At 41.0% G+C, this 21,343-nt stretch overlaps 1 protein-coding gene across 1 annotated transcript; it reads right to left on the reverse strand.

The window, feature by feature from the left end:
* Window positions 1–13: 13 nt before the first annotated feature.
* Window positions 14–20,592, reverse strand: LOC311599464 (uncharacterized protein). Its single transcript, XM_084785368.1, has 6 exons — window positions 20,296–20,592; window positions 16,548–16,827; window positions 15,603–15,722; window positions 15,461–15,488; window positions 14,020–14,199; window positions 14–101 (listed from the first exon to the last, which is right to left on the reverse strand). Exons 2-6 carry the CDS (start codon window positions 16,777–16,779, stop codon window positions 77–79), a joined length of 585 nt encoding a protein of 194 aa, XP_084641494.1. The 5' UTR covers window positions 16,780–16,827; window positions 20,296–20,592; the 3' UTR covers window positions 14–76.
* Between the last annotated feature and the right edge of the window lie 751 nt (window positions 20,593–21,343).

Below are 21,343 nucleotides of genomic sequence, written 5' to 3' on the forward strand. Positions count from 1 at the left end.
TGCGTGGCCAGCAGCCCAGTTTAGGGGCATCTCTTTAAAGACCTAGTTATGATTAAAATGAGATGAGCCGTGAAATTTAATTATCTTCATCCATAGGCCCTCTAAAAATGCAGAGAGAATAAAATAGAATTTTAACAACTCGTTTTAACTGAAAACTAATAAAATTTCACTACAAGCACGTATTACTTCAGTATTTTGAACTCTGGGGCAGACTAACCAAACCAGTTGTCCAGGCCTAGGAACCCCACCCCCCCACCCCCACCCCCTACCCCGCCCGTGTTTAAATTTCTCTTTGAAAAGATTGCAATCCATCATTCTTAGTAACGTGGAAAGTAAGCTGGGACACTACTCAGATACAAAGCTCTTTTCAGAAAACCACTGCTACATTTTCCAATTTTAGTGCAGAGCTTTGCAAACTAGATAATGCACTGAAGTCCCGCAACCCAGAGATTTACTAAAAGCGAGGGTCCTTGAGCTAAATACTAACTCGGCTCTCTAATCCCGGGCTTTATTACATTCCCCATAAGCAATGCTGTTTATCGTGACCCTGACTGATGAGAAATTCTAAAGGAAGACCACTTTAGGGAGAAGGAGGCATTTAATTTGAGTCTTTCAGCCGTGAAAACAGCAACATCTCGAAGGAGGAACTTCTCACAACTCAGAAATGTAAAAATAGGCCCTATTTTTAAAGGTGATGCGAATTATTAATTGTACTGCCAATGTTCTCTCATTCTCCACAGTGTTCTTATGTCAAATGCCTCCCCCACAGCCAAGAGAAAGGAGCTGCTCCAGCTTGCGAGGTCACACAGCAACCCTCCTGAGCTGCCAGCACAGGCACCTGGTTCCCATGAGCTCTCTTCCTGCTGACCTTGGATGGGGGTCGGAGGCGGGGCGGGAGGGGGGGAGGGGAAGGGGTTGGAGGGGAGAGAACCAGCCCATTAACACCGCTTCTTCCGCTTCTCTGCTCAGTGCCAGGGACTGCGTGATCCATAGGGCCCTTCGCCCGCTCTGTTATCAAAGAAGAACAGGTGTGATTGCCGGGTTTAATATCCTGAAGAGGAAATGTCCCAGTCAGAAATCGCGTTCAAACAGAAAGTTCCAACTTCCTTAGAATTTATGTAGTCTCAAAGAAAGTCAGACTGAAGGACAAAACGAACGTGGGTTTGGCGCTTCTTCACTTCATTTGTACTTTCTTGGGATTTTTTTCCCAATGGAAAGCCAGAAATTCAATGTGTTTGGCCAAAATTTCATCTCTCTGAATGAAGAAGAAATGGATGATTGACAGGGCATATTGACACCACCAATGTTGTTGTCTAACGACTGTTGGCAACGTATAGACCAGGAAATGACTCAGAGATTATCTCTGCTCAGAGATTCCTTCTCTGAAATTTACATAGCTCTCATAAACATCAAGAATTTCCACGTCTAGAACTTTTAAGACATTAGGGTTTGCACCTACGAATGCTACTCGGCTTACATGAGTTGAACATGTTTAGAAATAGTGAGACTGTGTAAAAGTAGTTAGAAGAGCAGGCCCCGGGCCATTGCTAAGGGTTTGATTGCTCTGCCCTCACTCTCTTGATACCGGAGTGATTTTGAATAACATCCTTGAGGCTCTATTTTCTAATCTATGATGTGGAGAAGATACTGTTGCCAATCTTACAGAGTTATTGTGAAACTTTTTTTTATTTAAAGCTTAAGGACAATTTTATTAAAGTTTAAAAAGAAAAATCCCAGGGTAGACACTCTGTACATCTTGGCAACTGCCCGGAAGAGGATAACAGAGAGCAAAAGAGGAGGACTTTCACAAAGGGATGGGTGGTCGTGGGGGCGGGGTGTCATGCCATTTGAGTTGCCCTAGCATGGAGGATGGAGATCAGGCACTTAGTGGCTGTCAGCTGCATGAGAGAAAGGGGAGCTTTAGAGAAAGAGTGCATACCACAGGGCTGGGCATCTCAAATTGTTAGGAAAAACATGCTTGAAAAAGAAATATTAGAAAGGGAAGATTAATCTCTTTTCTTAATTAATTGAGAAAAGTGGGCAGAATTACCAAGTTGTGTATACCTGCTGCATTCTAAGAGACTGCTCTGTGTGCCTGGAATTTGGGGAGAGAAAAGTGCATCATCAAATTAAAGGGCTAATTGTCCTTTCAGATCTTTAACATGACTTAAGGTGAACCTATCTTCCTGGGGTGCACCTTAGGCCAGGTAATTAACATGGACCGTCAAGTCTATATCCAGGCCAGAGAGTCTAGTCTACTGAAAAGGAGTTTTCCTTTTGGTTCTGTGGATGCACCCTTCCCTGAAGAGGAGGAAACTAGCTCAGTGAGCACACTCTCCAGACACTTCTGGCATCTCCTATTTCTGTCAAGGATGAGGCAGGCAAGAGGCCCATGGATATTCTAACATTTTAGCCAAGAAAGAAACTTGTAACTTTGGGCCAGGGACTTTTACCTAAACTGCCTAGCTGGTTCCTACCTTCTGTTATCATCCCTGTTCTGAAGAGGGAACCCTAACTCTATTTAGAGAAGAAGATCTAGCTTCTTTGACCTGACTGGGAACATTTGAGGTGGCAGTTGGGGTACCCCTACATTGGAGCCATCTAAAAGACCTCAAAAGTGTGTGTATGGTTTTGTTTGTATATGTTTCATATAAGGGGGAAAGGAAGTTCTTGAGTGATGACTGAAAGAGGCATGAGAGAAAAGGAGAGGTGAGGGTTATTAGTATTAGAAGCTCCAGGAAGGGAGGCAAGAGAGGCCAGACAGGGCATTAAAAAAAATGTTCCCCCATTCAAGGTGCATTAGAATCTCCTGCTGGCCTCACAAAGGGCATCCATCTGTTTGGGGATGGTTCTTTTAGGGCACGGGCCTTCAAGGCTGTACTCAAGTACAGGAAACCTAGGATCCTCTCTCAGGCTAGAATCACAGGGTGAGGTCCTTCCCCAGTGGCACCTAGGGAGGGCAAGAACTGGGGTGGCGTGGGGGCAAAGAAGGAAATAATTGATTTCATTGTACAGCTTTTAGTCCACCGACAAAGGAAGTCAAGGCAGGAACTCAAGCAGTATCTGGGGTCATAAAATGAAACAGAGGCCATAGGAGGACGCTGCTTACTGGCTTGTTCCATACTGTTTATTCAGGTTGTTTTCCTATGCAACCCAGAACCACTTGCCCAGGGCTGGCACGACCTACTGTAGGCCCAGATATCCCACACTGGTTATTAGTCATGAACTGCCCTGCATGCTTGCCTACAGGCTATCTGGTGGGAACCAATCAGCATAGCGGTCAAGGGCATCATGAGGCAGACAGACATCCCTGAGATGGGAAGAGCAAGGCAAGTACTTCCTTTCATCATGAGCTTCCTCCTATATTAACTAACCTATGAAATTAATAACGATCCTAATATATTAATGAGGGAGCTGCTTTTACTCTGTAATGACATCTTTATGACCCTACCTCTTACTACTGTCACAAGAGAAGTTAAATTTCAATGTGTGTTTTAGAGCGAACAATCAAATTAAAGCAGTATGCATGTATCAAAATCTGATATTGTAATGATATATAGTACATATAAATATGGTTTGTCAATTACAAGGGAAAATATTTCAGAAAAAAACATGTATCATGTGAGTTTCCTTATTCCTTTATTTTTTATTTTTTTTGAAAACTGAATGAACTCACTTATTAGTTTAATGGTTGCATTGCATTCAAGAGCACTTAATACAGTACCACGCATTATAGATTGATTGAAATTGAAGAGATCTCCAATTGGCAATGGGGTGTTCAGAAATGTAGCTAATTACTGTTAACTTATATTGTACTGAACATATCAAGTAGATTTTTTCCAGCATCTCTACAAGGCTATCTAGTCCTTCTATATATTGAGATAGAAATGAGGAAACACATCTTTGGGTTCTAGAGTCTACAGTAAAGCCTGATGACCCAAAACAGATTTAGTACTGTCAATCCAGACTGTGGCTATGACGCAAAAGGACAGGTCAGGAGTTGATGAAAGTTTCAAATTAGTCACATTTGTTGAAAAAATAAAATAAACGCAGGTGTCTGTGATGTTCATGATTTGGAAAGTTTTTCAGGCCAAAGTACATCCTGAACTCCTAAACATTCGACTTCTGACCTCATTTCTAGCTACTGAAAAAGAATTTTAAAATCCAATAGGGTTACATCAAGAATGAGGCTGTTCTTTAGTTGTTTATGAAATAATTTTGCTTTTTAGCAATGGAAACTATAAATAGGTAGACACTGAGAATTTCCAGTGCCTTCTGAAAATCAGGAGTTGCTGATCTTGAAACGTCAGTTGGTTTGCTGGGTTTCTTTCCGGCTTTGAGGGCTTAGCTCCTCTATTCGTGACTTCTTTCTTGGTTCCTGCAACTGAAGACGCCGGCTTGCTCTTTAATGTTAACTTCTGATGGGATCCTCTGCAGAACGCTGCCTTATTCTTAGAGTGGGTGTGACTCACCCACAGTGATAGATGCCAGGACACTGGTGACGCCTGGGAAGGTAATAAGCACTAGAAAGGGCATAGTGTCTGGGGTGCTTTATGCCCTATTCCTCTTTGAAAATGTATTGCTTTCTTATTGCTTCTTTGTGAAATTAACATCATGCACCCCAATCCAACATCTCCTTGTCCCATCATACCCACCCTCCACCCTTTGAACTGGCCCCATGAAAGAAACCTCTTTAACCTCACTTTACCCACACCAGCCTTTTCTGTGTTCCTGGAGCATTCAGGAGTCATGGCCATTTAAGGCTTTGTAGTAATGCCTTCTCCTGTACGCTGAGCACTGGTCCCAGAAAACCCACATGTACAGTACAGCCCACGGCTCGAAGGCCACCTTATTTTTTGTTTATTTTGTTTTATGCAGGATGTGTGTGTGTGTGTGTGTGTGTGTGTGTGTGTGTGTTTTATTTACATTTGTGGGTACATGAGCATATACATACACATGCTTAGAGAGGCCAAAGGCCAACAGTCCATATCTTTATCATTTTCCCTCCATTCCTTCTTTTCTTTTTTAATTTCTTTCTTTTTTCTTTTCTCCCTCCCTCCCTCCCAGTCTCTCTCCCTCCCTTCCTCCCTCCCTTCCTCCATCCCTCCCTCCCTTCCTCTCTCACTCCCTCCCTCCCTCCCTTCCTCTCTCACTCCCTTCCTCCCTCCCTTCCTTCCCTCTATCTTTGGTAGGGTCTCACTGTGTAGCCTTAGCTGTCCTGGAGCTCACAGATACCCATGTGCTTCTATCTCTGGAGTGCTGGCATTAAAGAGTGTGCCACTATGCCCAGCTCACTGAAACTAAAGCTTGCTGAGTCATCGAGACTAGCTGTTCAGCAAGCTCCAGGACCGTCCTGTCTCCACTTCCCCAGCACTGGTTTATGTGTGTGCCATGGATCTAAACTTAGGTCTTCATGCCTCTGTGGTAAAACACTGTACTGACAGCCATCTCCTCAGCCCCTCAAAGGCCCCTTAGTAGGAGGAGACTTCCCTGAATACCCCACTTAAAGTAGAGCACCATCACCCTCTGCTTATTTGCTCATGCACTGATAAATATATTGGTGCTATCTTAAAGTATCCTGTTTCCCTACTCTATTTTCCCCCCATCTGTTCTGAGAAGAGGCTGGTGCTCTGTGAGGGCGGAGGCCTGGTTGGCACTGCTCAGTGTCATTCACCGAGATCCTCCAATAGTGCCTAGAGCCACAGGAAGCATTACCTGACTGTGAAGGTACAAAGGCTAGAGTACAAAAGGATTTTAAACATGAGAGTTGCTTTTACGGTTATTTCCTTGGTCCTAGTCATTTATGTTGGAAACTTAATTTCAAGTTGATTTGGGCTATTTTACTCTCTCTTCTCTTTCATGCATACATGTGTGTGTACACATGTGGGGCCTGACTTATGGCTTCTTCTTCTTCTTCTTCTTCTTCTTCTTCTTCTTCTTCTTCTTCTTCTTCTTTTCTTTCTTTCTCTCCCTCTCCCTCCCTCTCCCTCTGTGTCTCTCTCTCTCCCTCTCTCTCTGTGTCTCTCTCTCCGTCTGTGTCTCTGTCTCTGTCTCTGTCTCTCTCTGTCTCTGTCTGTCTCTCTCTCTCTCTCTCTCTCTCTCTCTCTCTCTCTCTCTCTCTCATGAAGACCACTGTGATTACATTGCACTTATCCAGGCAGCAGTAACTCAGGAAAACCACCCAACCTCAACATCCTTAACCCACACGTGCTGGCAAAATCTACTTTAAAAAAAATCCAATTTAAAGAAGTAAATATATTTAAGAGGCTAGTACTTGGTCAGCCATGCTACGGGACATAAGTACAATCCTATTTTATGGGCACATAAATTTTGTATTGTGTTCCAGTTACATTTCATCCACTGATAGTAAACAAGTTCATTTTCTAGGACTGACGTACTGCTTATGAAATAATACATTTTTCCCCTCTTCTCTTTTTCACTTTCTATGCTGTGTGACCTCAGACCAGCCATGCTTCCCACAGCCTCAGTTTCTCAATTTTAAGATAAGGAAATGATAGCAGGCTACCAAGAAGATATTTGATTTCCTATGAGCATATACAGGGAGAGGAAGTCCCCCTCAGTCACAGTCATAGGGGAAGGGAGTAAGGGGGAAATGGGAGGGAGGGAGTAATGGGAGGATACAAGGGATGGGATAACAATTGAGATATAATATGAATAAATTAATAAAATATATTTTAAAAAGAAAAAAGATAAGGAAATGATATTTCAGGTCTTTAAAGTCCCTTCAACTAGAAACTTATCTATAACTCTATTACCATTTAATTTTAAATTCAGAATTATTTTATAAAAGTAGATAGACATTCTACTTTTTCTCTAGAGCAGTAAAAACTAGATTTTGCCCCCCCCCCTCTCTCTTGTTCTGTTTTGTGTGCCTAGAACTTAAAGAGTCTGTGGCTTGCAACTAGAAAAATAAGAGATAAATCATCTTTATTCTAAGACTCTCACAAATAATTGGTACACACTTTGTAACTATCCTAATAAACTGCAATTCTCTGGAACTATTTTTTCCTCACAAAAAAAAAATAATGTTATACCTGTCACTTATGGGGATAATAAGATATGGTATATTGCATAAGTCCTGAGGTTGTGAATCATCTTCCAAAATATTTTATTGCTTTCTCACTTTCCACAATGGCGTAGTCATCAGAACTATTGCTTCAAGTAAATACTCACTCTCTTACATGTTCTGGAAATTATATGAAATAAAACATCAAGAAAGAAAACATAAAATGCATGGGGGTATGTTTATTTGCTTGGAGTTGTTAGTCAAGGAGCTCTGGTGGGGGGAAAAAGCCTACAGGAGGCAACTGTTGTTTGAAACCTTTAAGTTATGGGTTTAAGTAGACACCAAACTTAATTACATTTACTAAACTTATATATTGTGTTTTATTATACACTACTCTTAATATAACTACAGTTGAAATATGTCTAGCCCGCTCTAACAATATTAAACACAAGAAATCTGACCACAGAACTAAGCAAGTACCCTGAGCACTGGCCAGTGTGAGGAGGCTGGTTCTTGACTGCAACTTCTTTCTTGCTTGTGTTAATGCTCACCATCAGCGATGGGCCATTAGCTTTTTCTAAAAAGAGTTTTCATGTCTGCTTCAAAATTTTTACAATTTAACCATCCAGATTCTTACATTTTTTTCCTTCTAACTCCTAACATCATTTTTGCTGCCTTCTGTGGAGAGGGGAAGGGATTAGGCAAGGGGGCGGGTGAAAGCAGGTGGCTGGATGATCCGCGTTTGGAGAAAGAACTGGATGCTTCCAGCAGCGCAATGTTTTATTAGAAATTATCCTTATATTGTTGTAATCTTTAAATATTTTATTGGGAATGCATAAAAAATTTTTGGAGAATGAGTCCTACCCTAAAGATGTATGCAATATACCATTGCTTATTACCCTCCATGTGTGACAGTAGCCTTCCTATCAACTTCTGATCATACATAAAATAGTTACAGAATGGCCTCTTTATGTCAAGTATTAGGCTAACTCTGGAGAGACAAGGGCGAAAAGCTGGCGAGAACTCTGCTGTTATGGTTCTCGTGTTTTAGAGGGAAAGAGTATTGGTTCCAGGGTCTCTAATTGCACTTCAGATTGCATCATCATGCTGAAAGAAAAGTGCTGAATCGAGACAACTGAAGAGATGGAATTCTTGAGGAATTTACCAACTTGTATGGGGAACAAAGAATAAGCACCTGGGTTTAGAGACGGTCCCTGTGACTTGGCTGAGAGGTTTCTTCTAAATTATCTAATTGCAAAGGGAATTTGGCATGACATGGGGAACTCAATAGCTTTAGAAGCAGAAAACAAAAATAATGATTAGTGAGATGATCTTTGCCCAACATTTCAGATCCATTAAATAGTGATATATGCCACATTCTAATTAACATCTTGAAATTGAAACTTCTAAGGAGTATCAGGTCCAGGAGAATAGAAAATGTTAAATGTTACCCAGACATTTTACTGTAAATAGAGCAAAATTAGAGAGATGTCTTATTTTCTGTCTTATAAGCTTGTTTTATGCAAAGCATTTATATCCGCTACCAAAAAGGTCTTTCTCTAAATCCATTTTGTTCTTTTTTCTTTTCTTAAAATTGTGTTTCTTTTTAGTTATGTTGGGACCACATCTTGTTCTTTCTCTGCATCCTAATGAATTCAAGGGTTACCTTGAATGTCTGATCTTCCTGTCTCTGCCTCTTGAATACTGGATTATAACTGTGTTCCACCTGTTCCTGTTATATGTAGTGCTGGTAACTGAATCTACTTCATGCATACTAGGCAGGTATGCTACCAACTGAGCTATGTGTTTCTTAAGTGACAATTCTTATGACACCATACTAATTTCCTACAATGGCAGTTACAAAGTTTGGATGGTCCAACACCTGAAACCTTGACCCTGGCAGTGGACAACCAATTAAGCAGTCCTTACCTCATCTGTCCCCTACTAAGCTGTGCACCCCAGCAATTCCACCGTGAACTGACCATGGTCATCTCTATTATAATAGTCCACCTTAACTGCCCTGTACTGGATCACTTCTTCCTGTGTGTACACCCCCCAATCCTGTGCTATAGTTAAGGGAAGGAAAAAAGAGTATTAGAGAAAAAAGGGCGGTCCTGTAAGTAAGGCCCAGTTACTTTGCTATTGCTGTGATAAAGTACCATGACCAAGGTACCTTATAAAAATAAGCATTTAATTTGGCTTATAGTTTCAGAGGGTTTAAGCTCACAATGGTAGAGCAATGTAATAGACAGCTGAGAGCTTACAGTTTAGTCCACAACATGAAGGAGAGAAAGAGAGACACTGGGAATGGCACAAGTCTTTTGAAACCCCAAACCCCACCCTCATTGACACACCTCCTCTAACAAGGTAGTACCTCCTAATCCTTCCCAAACAGTTCCACCATCTTGGGATGACATATTTAAATATGTGCATCTGTGGGCCCATTCTCATGCAACTACCACAATTTATGTGATCATATTTTGTGACCTATACCTAGCTACCTCTTGACCCTGTGAACTTTAGTAAATTTTATTTATGAAGCTTAAAGTATACTAGGACCTGTTTCACTTGGCTTCAAGCGGAATTTAGTAAACTGTTTACATGGAAAAATCTTAGGCTGACCCAAAGGTAGAAATTGATCAATAGTAATTGCTTTATCTACTGTGAAGCTACAGTACTTCACAACTGCTCCCACTGTTGCCATCCCTATTTAAGAAAAAAATATCCTTCATAAAAATTCATTTACTTTCATTTTATGTATATGAGTACTGTTGCCTGCAGGTACATATGTGCTCATGAAGGCCAGAAGAGGACATCAAATCCCTAGGAACTGTAACTACAGATGGTTGTAACTTGTTATGTGAATGCTGGGAACTGGACCTAGGTCCTTAGCAAGTTTTCTTAACTGCTAAGCCATCCTTTCAGCACCTGTTTACTTATTTGTGATTAGATCTTTGAAGACAAGGTTATGTCTTATATCATTTTCAACATCAATTGTTTTTCTTCCTTAATGTGGTTTCTTCCTTAAGGATTTCCTAGTATGGAAGACTTTGTTGTGATCATATATGTATCTTAGAAGCACATTAAAATGCTATAAAATATATGCACTGCTCTGTTTTCATATCCTTGGTTTTCCACTCAATATTCATAAGCTCATAACTTAAGGATTATGATAGTTGTGAGAGCTGCATTTTCTAAACCCTTAGCCATATATTCCAGTTACCTATGAAGCTTGTCAAAAATCAAATACCTAAGCCTTGGAAACTCCTGTGGTGACTTCAATGTGAGGGTAAGGTTGAAAACCACTGAAGATGAGGGAAACAATATGTCTTAGTTACTATTTTATTGATGTGAAAAGACACCATGACCAAGGCAACTCTTACAATAGAGAGCATTGAATTGGGGTATTCTATGGTTTTTAGAGTCAGTCCATGATCACCATGTTGAGAAGCAAATAGGCATGGTGCTGAAGCAGTAGCTGAGAGCTTTACATACTGATCCTCAGGCTACAGGCAACAGGCAGAAAGAGAGACTAAGACTGGGTCTAGATTGGGATTTTGAAGGAGGTATAAATATTAGGTCATACCTCCTAATCTTTTTCCAACAGTTTCACTAACTGGAGACCAAGCTGTCAATCATATGCGCCTGTGGGCCAGTCTCTTTGAAACCACTGCATTCCACTCCCAGGCCCTCTGAGGCTTATAGCCATTTCATAACGAAAAAATGCATTCAGTCTGACTTAAAACATTCCCATAGTATTTAAATTTTAAGAGTATTGGAAAGTCCAAATTCTTTTTTGAGATTCAAGGCCATCTCTTAACTGTAACCCCCTGTAAAATCAAAATCAAGAAGCAGATCACATCCTTCTAACATACAATGGCACAGAAAATATACTACTTTTCCAAAAGGGAGAAAGGGGCATTGTGAGGAAATACTGGACCAAAGCGAGAATGAAAGTGACCAGGGCAAACTCCAGAGTTTTCAACTTTCTATATTATGTTAAAGGGTTTATTAAATGGCTCTCCCTTTCTAGTTTTGTTGACTTCAACATATTTCTCTCTCTTGGCCACCAGCTCTCCTTGGTAGATGCCCCACAACTGTGGCATCTTGGTGTCTCTATTGCAATCCTGGCTTGCTTTCACAACTTCAGGAAATGGCCTCTTTGGACCTCCATGTAGGCATGCCCCTGACACGTGCCTGGCCTCAGAAGCTTTTCTTAGCTATAGTGGAAAATTCTACAACACTTGTATCTTTCTTGACTCTAAATTTAGAGCCACCTGACTGAAAAGGCCAAGTTTTACTGCTTGCTGGGCCCTCTCTTTGAATTCCATTTGTGTCTGCTCTCTATTGTTATGTTTCCTTTGTTGTTTAAGCTTTTCTTTAATTCATTTTCACAAGTTGGAAATTGGAAGTTTATCTAGGTGGAGTCTTGCCCTCAAGAACACATCTCCCTTTATCCCATTTTCAATCAGGGCTTTAAAAATAAAAACTTTTTTATATTATTGAGCTCCATTATATTTCCCGGTGCTCTTTTTCCTCCTCAAACTCATTTTGTATTTCTCTTTGTCCTGCTTGGTCCTTTACCTTGTACAGATGCATAAAAGCAATCACTAATAACCACACGACATAGTCAATTCTAGCCTATCTTGAAATTTCCTCTGCCAACAACACCAATCCAAAAGCTCCTCAACTTAGCCTCAGGCAGATTTTTAGGACAAGAGCAAAAAGCCCATGTTCTTTGCCAAATTCCAAGAATGGTCTGTAGGCCACTTGCTAGTATTCTTACCCTCTGAAGGCTCTTGAGCTAGACCTGGATAGTTCAAATTGCCCTCTGCTCAGTTGTCATTCCATGTTCTTTCTAGGATGAGTACAAAATCCCAAAGTCCTCCATATTCTTTCAAACAACAATATGGTCCAGTCTACCACAGCAATACCTCAGTCTCTATCTAGTACCAGCTTCTTAGTTACTGTTCTGTTGCTCAGAAGAGACCCCATGACCACAGCAACTCATAAAAGAAAGCATGAGGGCTTGCTTACAGTTTTAGAAGTTAGTCCATTGTTATCACGGTAGGAAGATGATAGATATAACACCAGAGCAGTAGCTGAGAGCTTTACATCCTAATCTACAGGCAACAGGCAGAAAGAGAAAGAGACTGGGCCTGCGGTACACCATTGAAGCATAAAAGCCCATCCCCTACCAGGGACCCACCACCTCTAATAAGTTCACAGCTACTCCTAAACTTCTGAGACAGTTCCCACTCACTGAGGACCAATCATTCAAACATTTTAGTCTGTGAAGGCCATTTTCATTCAAACCATCACAGTGTCTTGAATAGAAAAAAGATCCTATATGCCTACCTGTTAAAATGGATTCAAGATGTGACAACCTGTAGCCAACCAGCCCCAGGTGTGGAGGGCCACATTGTCACCTGCTTTCCTCTATTGACCTTTGTATAGACGCATATTGCCTTCCTCAAAAGCCACATCTCTCAATTCATGGTGTATTTATTCTTCTCATGTTTATTGCTCACTCTAATTTATTATAGATTTCAAATATCAAATTTGTCTTTATTCATTTGCAAGTGCATTGCAGCTGATCTTTGTGACTCTTCCATCCTAAAGGAGATACGCAGTAACTTTCCATTCTTTCAGTGTGATAGTTTCTGAAGAATACAGCCTGGTAAAGAAGCAAAGCTAAATGACTTCATGGTGGGTAGGTCTCACAAGCATGGTCACAGTCACGCAATCAATGTTAACTTCATCAGCTGGGGCAGGGCATATGATAGCAAATAATTTTCATATAGTGAGCTGCACTACAAATGTGAGCCCACCTCTTGTATTTCTATGCTAGGTCCATAACCCCAGTTCTGTCATAAGAAAGATAAGAAGAAAAATCATAATTGAGAAGTGTGCTTTTATAACTTTTTAATTACTTTTATGACAACTTGACATGAGCTACAGTCATTTGGGAGGAGGGAAGTTCAGCTGAGAAAAGACCCCAGTCAGATTGGCAGGAGGGAAAGCCTGTGCTACATTTTCACTGTTTATCTGTTCCTCTCACATAATATGTCCTGGTTACTGTTTCCTTTCCCTCTACTCCTCACAGTGCCCCTCCATTTCCTCTCCCATATGGATTCGCCCCTTCTCTATTCCTCTCTAGGAAACAAAAATGCTTCAGATGGGTAATAATTAGACATAATATATTAATGTAAAACAAAAATAACATATTGGAAATGGACAAAAGAAGGGAACGAGCCCAAGAAAGGGCACAAAAAGCAAATATAGACAAAGACCCACTTGTTTGCACATTCAGAAATCCCATAAAAACATTGAACTGGAATCATAATATATACTCAGAGAACCTATAGGGTGTGTGTGTGTGTGTGTGCATGCACACATGTGTATGTATGTATGTATATATATATATATATATGTATACTTATATTTTTATTGTTACATATTGTTACATATATTGTTATATATATTTACACACATATATATTAAAAATAATATTTTTAAAAATAGTCATGATATGACATTTTGAGGCAAGGAATCTCCAAATATGCCATTGAGTTTATTTTCTGTTGCCCATCTACTGCCAGGCACATGGTACCCTTAAGAGTAGTTTGTTTCACTGTGCAGTGGTGGTGCATGCCTTTAATCCCAGAACTCTAGTAGGCAGAGGCAGGCATATCACTGTGAATTAGAGACCAACATGGTCTACAAATCTAGTCCAAGACATCCAAGGCTACACAGAGAAACCCTGTCTTAAAAAACAACAACAACAACAACAAAAAAAAAGCAACAACAACAACAACAACAAAAAGAAGAGTAGTTTGTTTCCCCAGTGAGACTCCCTTGGAGGAAACTAAATTTTCATTCACAAGTGGTTATCAATTGTAGATTGGGGATGGGGGATGGGGACATATGTGCATTGTTTGAGCTCTAGGATCTTATCTGGTGCAGACCCATTCAGGCCCTGTGCTTGGTACCTCAGTTTCTGTGAGTTCATATGTGCACCGATCCTGTTGGTTAGGCCTTGTTGTTCCCTTGGTATCCTCCATCTCTTCTGTCTCCCACGCTGTTTTTGCCTCCTCTTCTGCAGCCTTGCTGGGAGGATTTGAAGTAGGAGGGCCCAGCTCATGTGGGTAGTGTCACCCCAGTCCTGAGTGCTATAAAACAATAAAAGCCTATGTCGAGGATACTGCAAGTAGCAAACCAGTAAGCAGCATTCCTCCATGACATCTGCATCAGCTCTGCCTCCCTGTTCCTGCCTTGAGTTTCTGGCCTGACTTTCCTCAGTTATGGAGTGTGACCCAAGGGTTGTAAATGGAAATAAACCTGCTTTTTGTCATGGTATTTTATCACACCAATAGAAATCCTAGCTAAGACAGAGAGTTTTCTACTGAATATGGACTTAGTACTCTTTAAAACAGTGAAGTTTATTTTAAAAACAGAGCAAAACAAACAAACAAATCAGGGAAATTTTCGCAGCAGAAAGAAAGAACTATAAAGAGACTTTCAGAGGAAATGTGATGACATATTCAAGATGATGCCTTAGAGCAGGGACATGGCACACGGCAAGGAGAAGCACCTGCATGGGTACCGACTTCATAGTTAAGAATAATGTGTCAGTGGGTTCTCAGTTGTGACAAATATAATAATGCAAGATGCTAACAACAGGGGACTATATAGTGGCAAGTGCTTATATATACGGTAAATTTTGATACTACCTTTGCAACATTTCCATAAATCTAAAACTATTCTAAATTAAAAGTTCAGTTTTAAAATTTGATGTTCAATGGAAACCCACAGAACTGTAATTTTTTAGCTACCAATGGTACTTGAATTCTGACACAATGCTATTACATCAATGATTCTTAAATTGAGCATTTATTACAATCACCTGTGGGACTCTTTAACCAGATTGTTCTGCTCTGACCCCCAAGAGATTGGGTGGGGCTCAAGGATTTAATGTAAGTTCCCAGATGATGTTGGTCTGTTAGTCCACACGCCAAACCCACTCTTGTGGGGTAAAGTCTTAGGAATCAAATTAAGGTTTTGATTGTTGATTTCCATCAATAAACAGGTGAGTTAATTTTATTTGAAATCATTTCCTCCTGTGATTGTGAAAACCTTGCTGTTATCACCATTGGTATATAATATTTTTCTTAAATTTTCAGTTAATTTTTTAAATTTTTGATTCTGTGTCCTTTTTTTGGGTCACAATTAGTAAATGCTGCTTTTGTAGAGTTTGGTTTTGAGGAAAGCTACTTACAAGATATCACCAGAAATTTCCAGATGAAAGATAGCTTTCACCTATAAATCTACAAGAATGTGGTACCCATTAGAATGAACTTGGAACTTGTCGCCTGATGAAGCTATACCCTAAAATAAACGGATGAGAGGAAGCCCATGTTTGGATGCTTGTACCTGTGGTTCTCGTCTGTGAAGACAGATTCTGAAAGAGAAGCGTAGGAGGGCTAATCAGTTTGACAAATGTCAGAGGGCTTGCAGCACAGCCTTGGTTTTGTCTTGTTAGCGGCTGGGCTTGTGTGGGGGTCAGGATGCATACCACGTGAGACCGCAAGCACGAAGCTATCAGTGCCCCGATTCGAAGAGTCCTCAGAACTGCTTGCTTCAAGACTTGCTGAGAGTAATGACATCTGTATCATTTCTTTAAATGGATCTTCAGCTGTGGATAATTAGTTTAAAAGAGGAATATTCACAGTTAGCTGAGGGTTGGTAAATTTATGGCATTTCAAATAAGCTGGATTTAGGGAAAGCAGGTCACTGAAAACCTTTGACAGGTTATTAATTTCTCCCATGTGCGTGTTTTTTTAAATTTCACCTTAGATCTTTACAGAAATGTTTGAAAATTGTGTAACTTTGGTAATTACAGGGTAAAAACCTACTACATCACTCTTGGTTGTTATCCTGAGCTAAAGGCATCTAAGAAATTTAAGCCTGTGAGACTGGTGCTGATCCTTGCTCTCAAGCACAAAAGTAACGGAGGGTTCTGGAATTTGACTATGGAATTTGTTGACAATTTCTATGGCAACTCTCTGTATTCAAATATCAAGGGGCTACAGACCCCAGCTGCTGCTCCAGCTTGTGCCATGTGACGATTGAGGACCCCAGTCTCTGTCTGTCAGCAACATATGTGGGTTCCTACCCCGGAGTTTCAGCAAGTGCTTCCCTAAAAGCAACAGCTCAAGTGCGAGACAGGAGCAGCCTGCACTGTGGGGGTGGCACCACTCGGCTCATTCACCTGAGAGATAAAGGGGGATGTTGGGAGTGAAATAGCACTAGGAAAAAATAGAACTGTCTACCGGGGGGACTGACAGCTGAAATTGTCAAAAAGTCCTCCTCCAGCGCTTCATACTCAAGTTTATTTAATAATAATCCAGAAAGCAGTGGGAAAAAAAATAGGCCCCATCTTTCAGGAGTTTCTCCCTCACACTGAACGTCACTTGTCTTTCTCTGAGCTTCCAGAACTGAGTTCTCCTCATCTCATTACCTTTGTCCCTCTCTGCTATTCCTTGTGGCTCTCGGCTCCCTTTTGCTCCTTTTCCTCTTTGGTGGTAAGCCAGGAGAACCGCAGGCCCACTCACTGGCGAGCGGTTAGCGACTTCTTTTCTTCTTTCACGTGTTGCTGCTATGGTTAGTGATTCTGCTTCCATTTTGTTTTGTGTCTGTTTCTGGCACATTCTGTTTTCTGTTGTTCTTTTTTTGATTTCACGCACAGCCATGCTTTTCTAATGCTCTCATTTATGTTTCACAGCTTCAGTGGCTTTTCTCTGTAAAAAAAAGAGTGCTTCTGTATATCTTTATATCCAGTGCCTCTGTATAGCCACCTTTTTTTCCTCTCCACACTGCCCCCTGGCTTCTGCACCAGCTCCTGACTCCAGGTCCCTGCCCTGCTTCAGTTCTTGCCCTGACTTCCTTTAAATATGAACAGCGGTATGGAAGTGTAGGCAAAATAAACTCTTCTCTACCCAAGTTGCTTTTGGTCATGGTGTTTCATCACAGCAATAGAAACCCTGACTAAGATAAAGACCAAGATACTTGGGCATACAATCTCAGCCTGTGTTTGTTGTGTGTTGTCGGCTAAATGTTCCAGCCTCTCAGCGTTATAATCTCTCATCTTGAAAATGGTGACAATTGTTCCTAAAGTGTCCTCAAAACACTTAGTGGCAAACTCCCAATAAGTGTTCTACAGTCAGAATGTTGACTGAGTGGTACCAGTGTGTTAGCCATGGCAACAGCACGGCATCAGCTAGTGAGGCATGAGACCAGGAAGAAGGTGAGAAGGCTAGCATGAAGACTCCTTGATACACATTTTGTTCACTTAATGACTTCAGCATTTAAGCTTGAGGTGACTCTCTTGGGCTGCCTGGTTCTCTGCTCCCACTTAGAGTTGTTATCCCTAGCCTTTTAGCTTGTGCTTTGGAGACAGTGGAAAGGCAACACTGATGTGGTAGTGAATGGTGGCCCTGGCATTATGAGTAGAGAGTCCCAACATCTTTCATTCGGGGACAGGCCTCAAAGCTTGGCTAACGCCTACACCATTGCCACAGAGAGCTCCCACTCCACTTCATGGTGTTGAGGGGTGCATTATTCCTCATCGAAACAAAGAAATGATTTAAGGTGACCAATGTAGAGGAGCTGTGCAGTAGCCTGCTCTTAATTAGCAGACACTAAAGGCTGCATAATGGAAATGCTCTTAGGGAGAGCCTAATGGTACCAAAGAATCGTCCTTGACAAGTCTTTCTCTGTCAGTTTTAGGCAAATTAGCAACATCAAAGAAATGGCAATTGTGCCTGTCTTACAGCTGTGGTGATTTGCAGGCTCAGTGTGATACTTTTAACTGCTTTGCCTGATCAAAATGCCTGAAAGCCCTGTCCATTCCTCCAGAGGATCATTAAGAGGAAATACAAGTGTATCCACTGGTGCCTGCCAATCTTTCCCATCAAATGCTATGTGTGATTGACATGTGACACTTTCTGCTTCACAGTATGTGGGAAAGCCAGACCAACCCAGTTTGGTCCTTACAGGAAATGTGAGGAGCCCCAGTCATTTTTAGGGAGGAGCCATTTTCTACGTGAGAGACTGCTGATCACACACTGGAGTTTCTTTATGTCCCTGGAATGCTCAGTGCCAGCACCTGAAACATGTCAACGACTATTGGGGAAATAGCATTGCGGGTTTCCTCTACCCAGAACTTCACACCCAAGACTGCAGAAGGCAAAGAGGATGGAACTCCTTCATAGCTACTACCTTGCTATTCATTGTTGCTACATTGATGACTGGTCTTTATCTTTAGTTTACCCACTACTTCCTTATTACCCTCTGGGTCCTGGCCAATGCTTGCTTGCTTGTCTCATAAATACATAGCTTGAATTGCTGTACAATAGAAGACACTCTTCTTTATGAATCCTACTCTGACAAGTTTTGGGCATGGTACTAGAATAGATGAAGGTTTGGTTTTCTCTGTGCCTAGATTATATAACATAGATCAAAGTTATTCTCAAGTATAAGAGAAACTGGGGCCCAGGCACATCTCTTGTGGTGATGTTTCGTACACTTTATTTACCCCGACTTGAGAGCTACTGGTTAGTCTATTAATTTGGACAGCTCCTCTGGGGTGCTTCCACCTCTCTCTGGCTCTCTCTAACTATTCCTCAATGGCTCCATTTCCTTCTGTTCTCCACCTGTGCTTCTTAGCAGGCAGCCTGCATCCCCCCTCTGAGAAATCTCCATTCCTACTTCACTGAGAAATTTTTAAAAAGGGCCTCCAGTTTCTTTCAATTAATGCCTGAACATATTTAGTCTTGCTTACTCTCTAAAAAGGCCATGGTCCATGAATCAAATCTAGTCAGTCTCTTTTTGTAAGAGAAGGTTCATTGAAACATGCTGGTATTTATTCATTTATATATTGTCTCCATCTCTTTTTCACAACACAGAGCAGATCTGAACCACTGGGATGGAAAACATGCTTCAAATGTTGATCATCTAGCTCCTGACAGAAAGCCTTCCAGTCCCTGCCCTAAGAAAAACAAGATTCTTCCTTATAGGAACCTCCACCCAGTCCACAGACTAAGCCCTCCTGAAATTTCATCACCTCTCTCTATCAGTCTTTGTCCTTCCTCACACCAATATCTTCACTGGTCATTTTTCTGGTTTTGTAAGCTGGGCTTCCTTACTTAAAGATGGTTCTGTTCTTCAGACATAATACAAACATCACTGTAGGAATAGTGCCTGCAGGGGACAGAGCAGGGACAATATGCTACTACGTTTGTTTCCAATGTAGTGGTGTTGATGTAAGATCTAAAGGTAGTTAAGCTATGAGGGTCTGCCCTTGTGAGGGGATTAATGTTGTCTTTGAGGTGTAAGTAAGATATCATGGGTTGGATTCTGATGGGGTTGTACAAGAGCAAATCTGGCCCCTTCCCTCCTGTATCACCATGGAGCCTTCTTCTCTTACACATTATCCATCCATGATCTGATATCTGATATGTTATGATGCAGCCAGAAGACCCTCACTGAAGAGTGAAAGGTCACATCTAGGATGTTCAGCCGCTAGAGCCTTGAGCCAAACAGGCTTTTCATTTTCTATTTCCTATTGTTGGGTGTTTTGCATGGCCACCCCCGAATAGTAAGACATTGGACTTCATTGGATTGTTTTAAATTCCCTTGCCAAGAGTGTTGACCTTTACAAATAAAGGAATTTGCATTTCCTGAGCCATTTTTTTCCCTGAAACAATACGGATGCAAACCTACATGCTACAGGCTTTATGTTTACGATATTATGCCAAATCTGTGCAAATTTGCCTCCATTTACAACATTAAAAATATTTTCTTTATTGGGTTTATTGGATTTTCTTTAAGTCAATCTTGTTGTTCCGTTAATCTGTTTCTTACATGTAGGTGGCAAGGTAGCTATATACAATGGAAGATTTTTACAACTGAGGGACTTTAAGGCATAATTTGCATGATAATGTCTACAGAATTTCATTTATCCTTCCTGGGGAGTGTGTCAGTTTGGATTCTGAATTGATAATGAGCATTGCCTCTTTGAACGAATTAACTAAAGAAAATATCAATGTATGTCAGGGTTCCTTTTTATGATTTCAAGAAGATGGTTATAAATGCCCTTTAGGGGTCATTCTTGAAGGCATATTTTATATGAAATTTAGCTCATCAGCTTAAAATCTTCCCTTGGATCTGCCATCCCTGCTGTTAGGTTGTTAAGTAATCGAATTCACCTCCATGGTTGCTCTTTAGCTTAGAAGTTGGCAGTCTCCTCGGGATTCACAGAGGTCAGCATGTTCCTGTTTCATGGCACCACCAGAGGCCATGACCTTGACCAGGGTCAGGTTAACAATAATAAGGAAAGCTGGTGCATGGGATGGCAAGGCTTCTTTCTGTCATTGCACACAGGAGACAAAGACAGACTATCTTAAGAGAAATATTTGTCAAATTTCACCTTCATGTTGTCAACTTGTCTTTGTCTTCTTGGGTTCAGGTTGGTTTCTGTAAGTATGTAGGTGCAGTGAAACTAGGTGATGTTAAAAAGAAAGAAGAATGGAGTCAGAAGGACCTGGAATGACATCTTTTTCAACCACTAATGTGTGTCTAGATGAAGAAAGAGTGAAAGAGCGGCATAAGTACTACTTTGCATCAAGTCATAGGCTTAGAATAGAAGCAAGCCATGGCATGCACCCCCTTAAACCCCGCTCCTTTCTCATCAGTGCAGCACTACTATGCCATATAATTCTTTCTTTTATCTGTCATCTGAGACTCAGTTAAAATCGCAACCCACATGTTGAAGATAAGACTACGTTTAAAGAGCCTTTAATTATCACATCAAGAGCATCGGATATTTGCTCAATACCTTCAGTCCAAAATAACTGACATTTACCAAGTACCAACTTGTGGGCCAGGAGACCCAGTTCTGAGAGCATATGGGTACCAAAACATTTGGTTTTCACAAAACCAGTGCCAGAGGAACTCTCATTACTCTGTGTTTTAAACATTAGATGTTTGGTAGTCTCTGGCAATCTGAACATGTTCAGAGCACTGCTTTGTTGTCTGTCATACTAATCTATGACCTCTGCACAGATGTGTGCAGGACATATCTACCCAGGACCCTGTGGGCAAATTGAGATATAAACTGGAGTTTCCAGAAATAAACCACAGCTGGGATGAGGACTCTGTAAGGCTGAATGACTCATGGACTTCATGGTTGTAAAGATAAAGCGTTACAAGCAAGAGCCCAGTTATCCTAGGTTATTTTTAGTCCTATTGAAAACC

Source organism: Acomys minous, assembly GCF_964271855.1.
Source record: "Acomys minous genome assembly, chromosome: 6".
Classification (NCBI taxonomy): Eukaryota; Metazoa; Chordata; class Mammalia; order Rodentia; family Muridae; genus Acomys; species Acomys minous.

Excerpts from the sequence above, each read along its gene's own strand:
- LOC311599464 (XM_084785368.1), bottom strand. The coding sequence starts at position 16,779 with ATGGCTGTGCGTGAAATCAAAAAAAGAACAACAGAAAACAGAATGTGC. Across the intron at positions 15,723-16,547 it reads AATAGCAGAGAGGGACAAAG|CTGAAGATCCATTTAAAGAA; the intron begins GTAATGAGATGA and ends AATTATCCACAG. Across the intron at positions 14,200-15,460 it reads TTCACAGACGAGAACCACAG|CACTCAGGACTGGGGTGACA; the intron begins GTACAAGCATCC and ends ATTGTTTTATAG.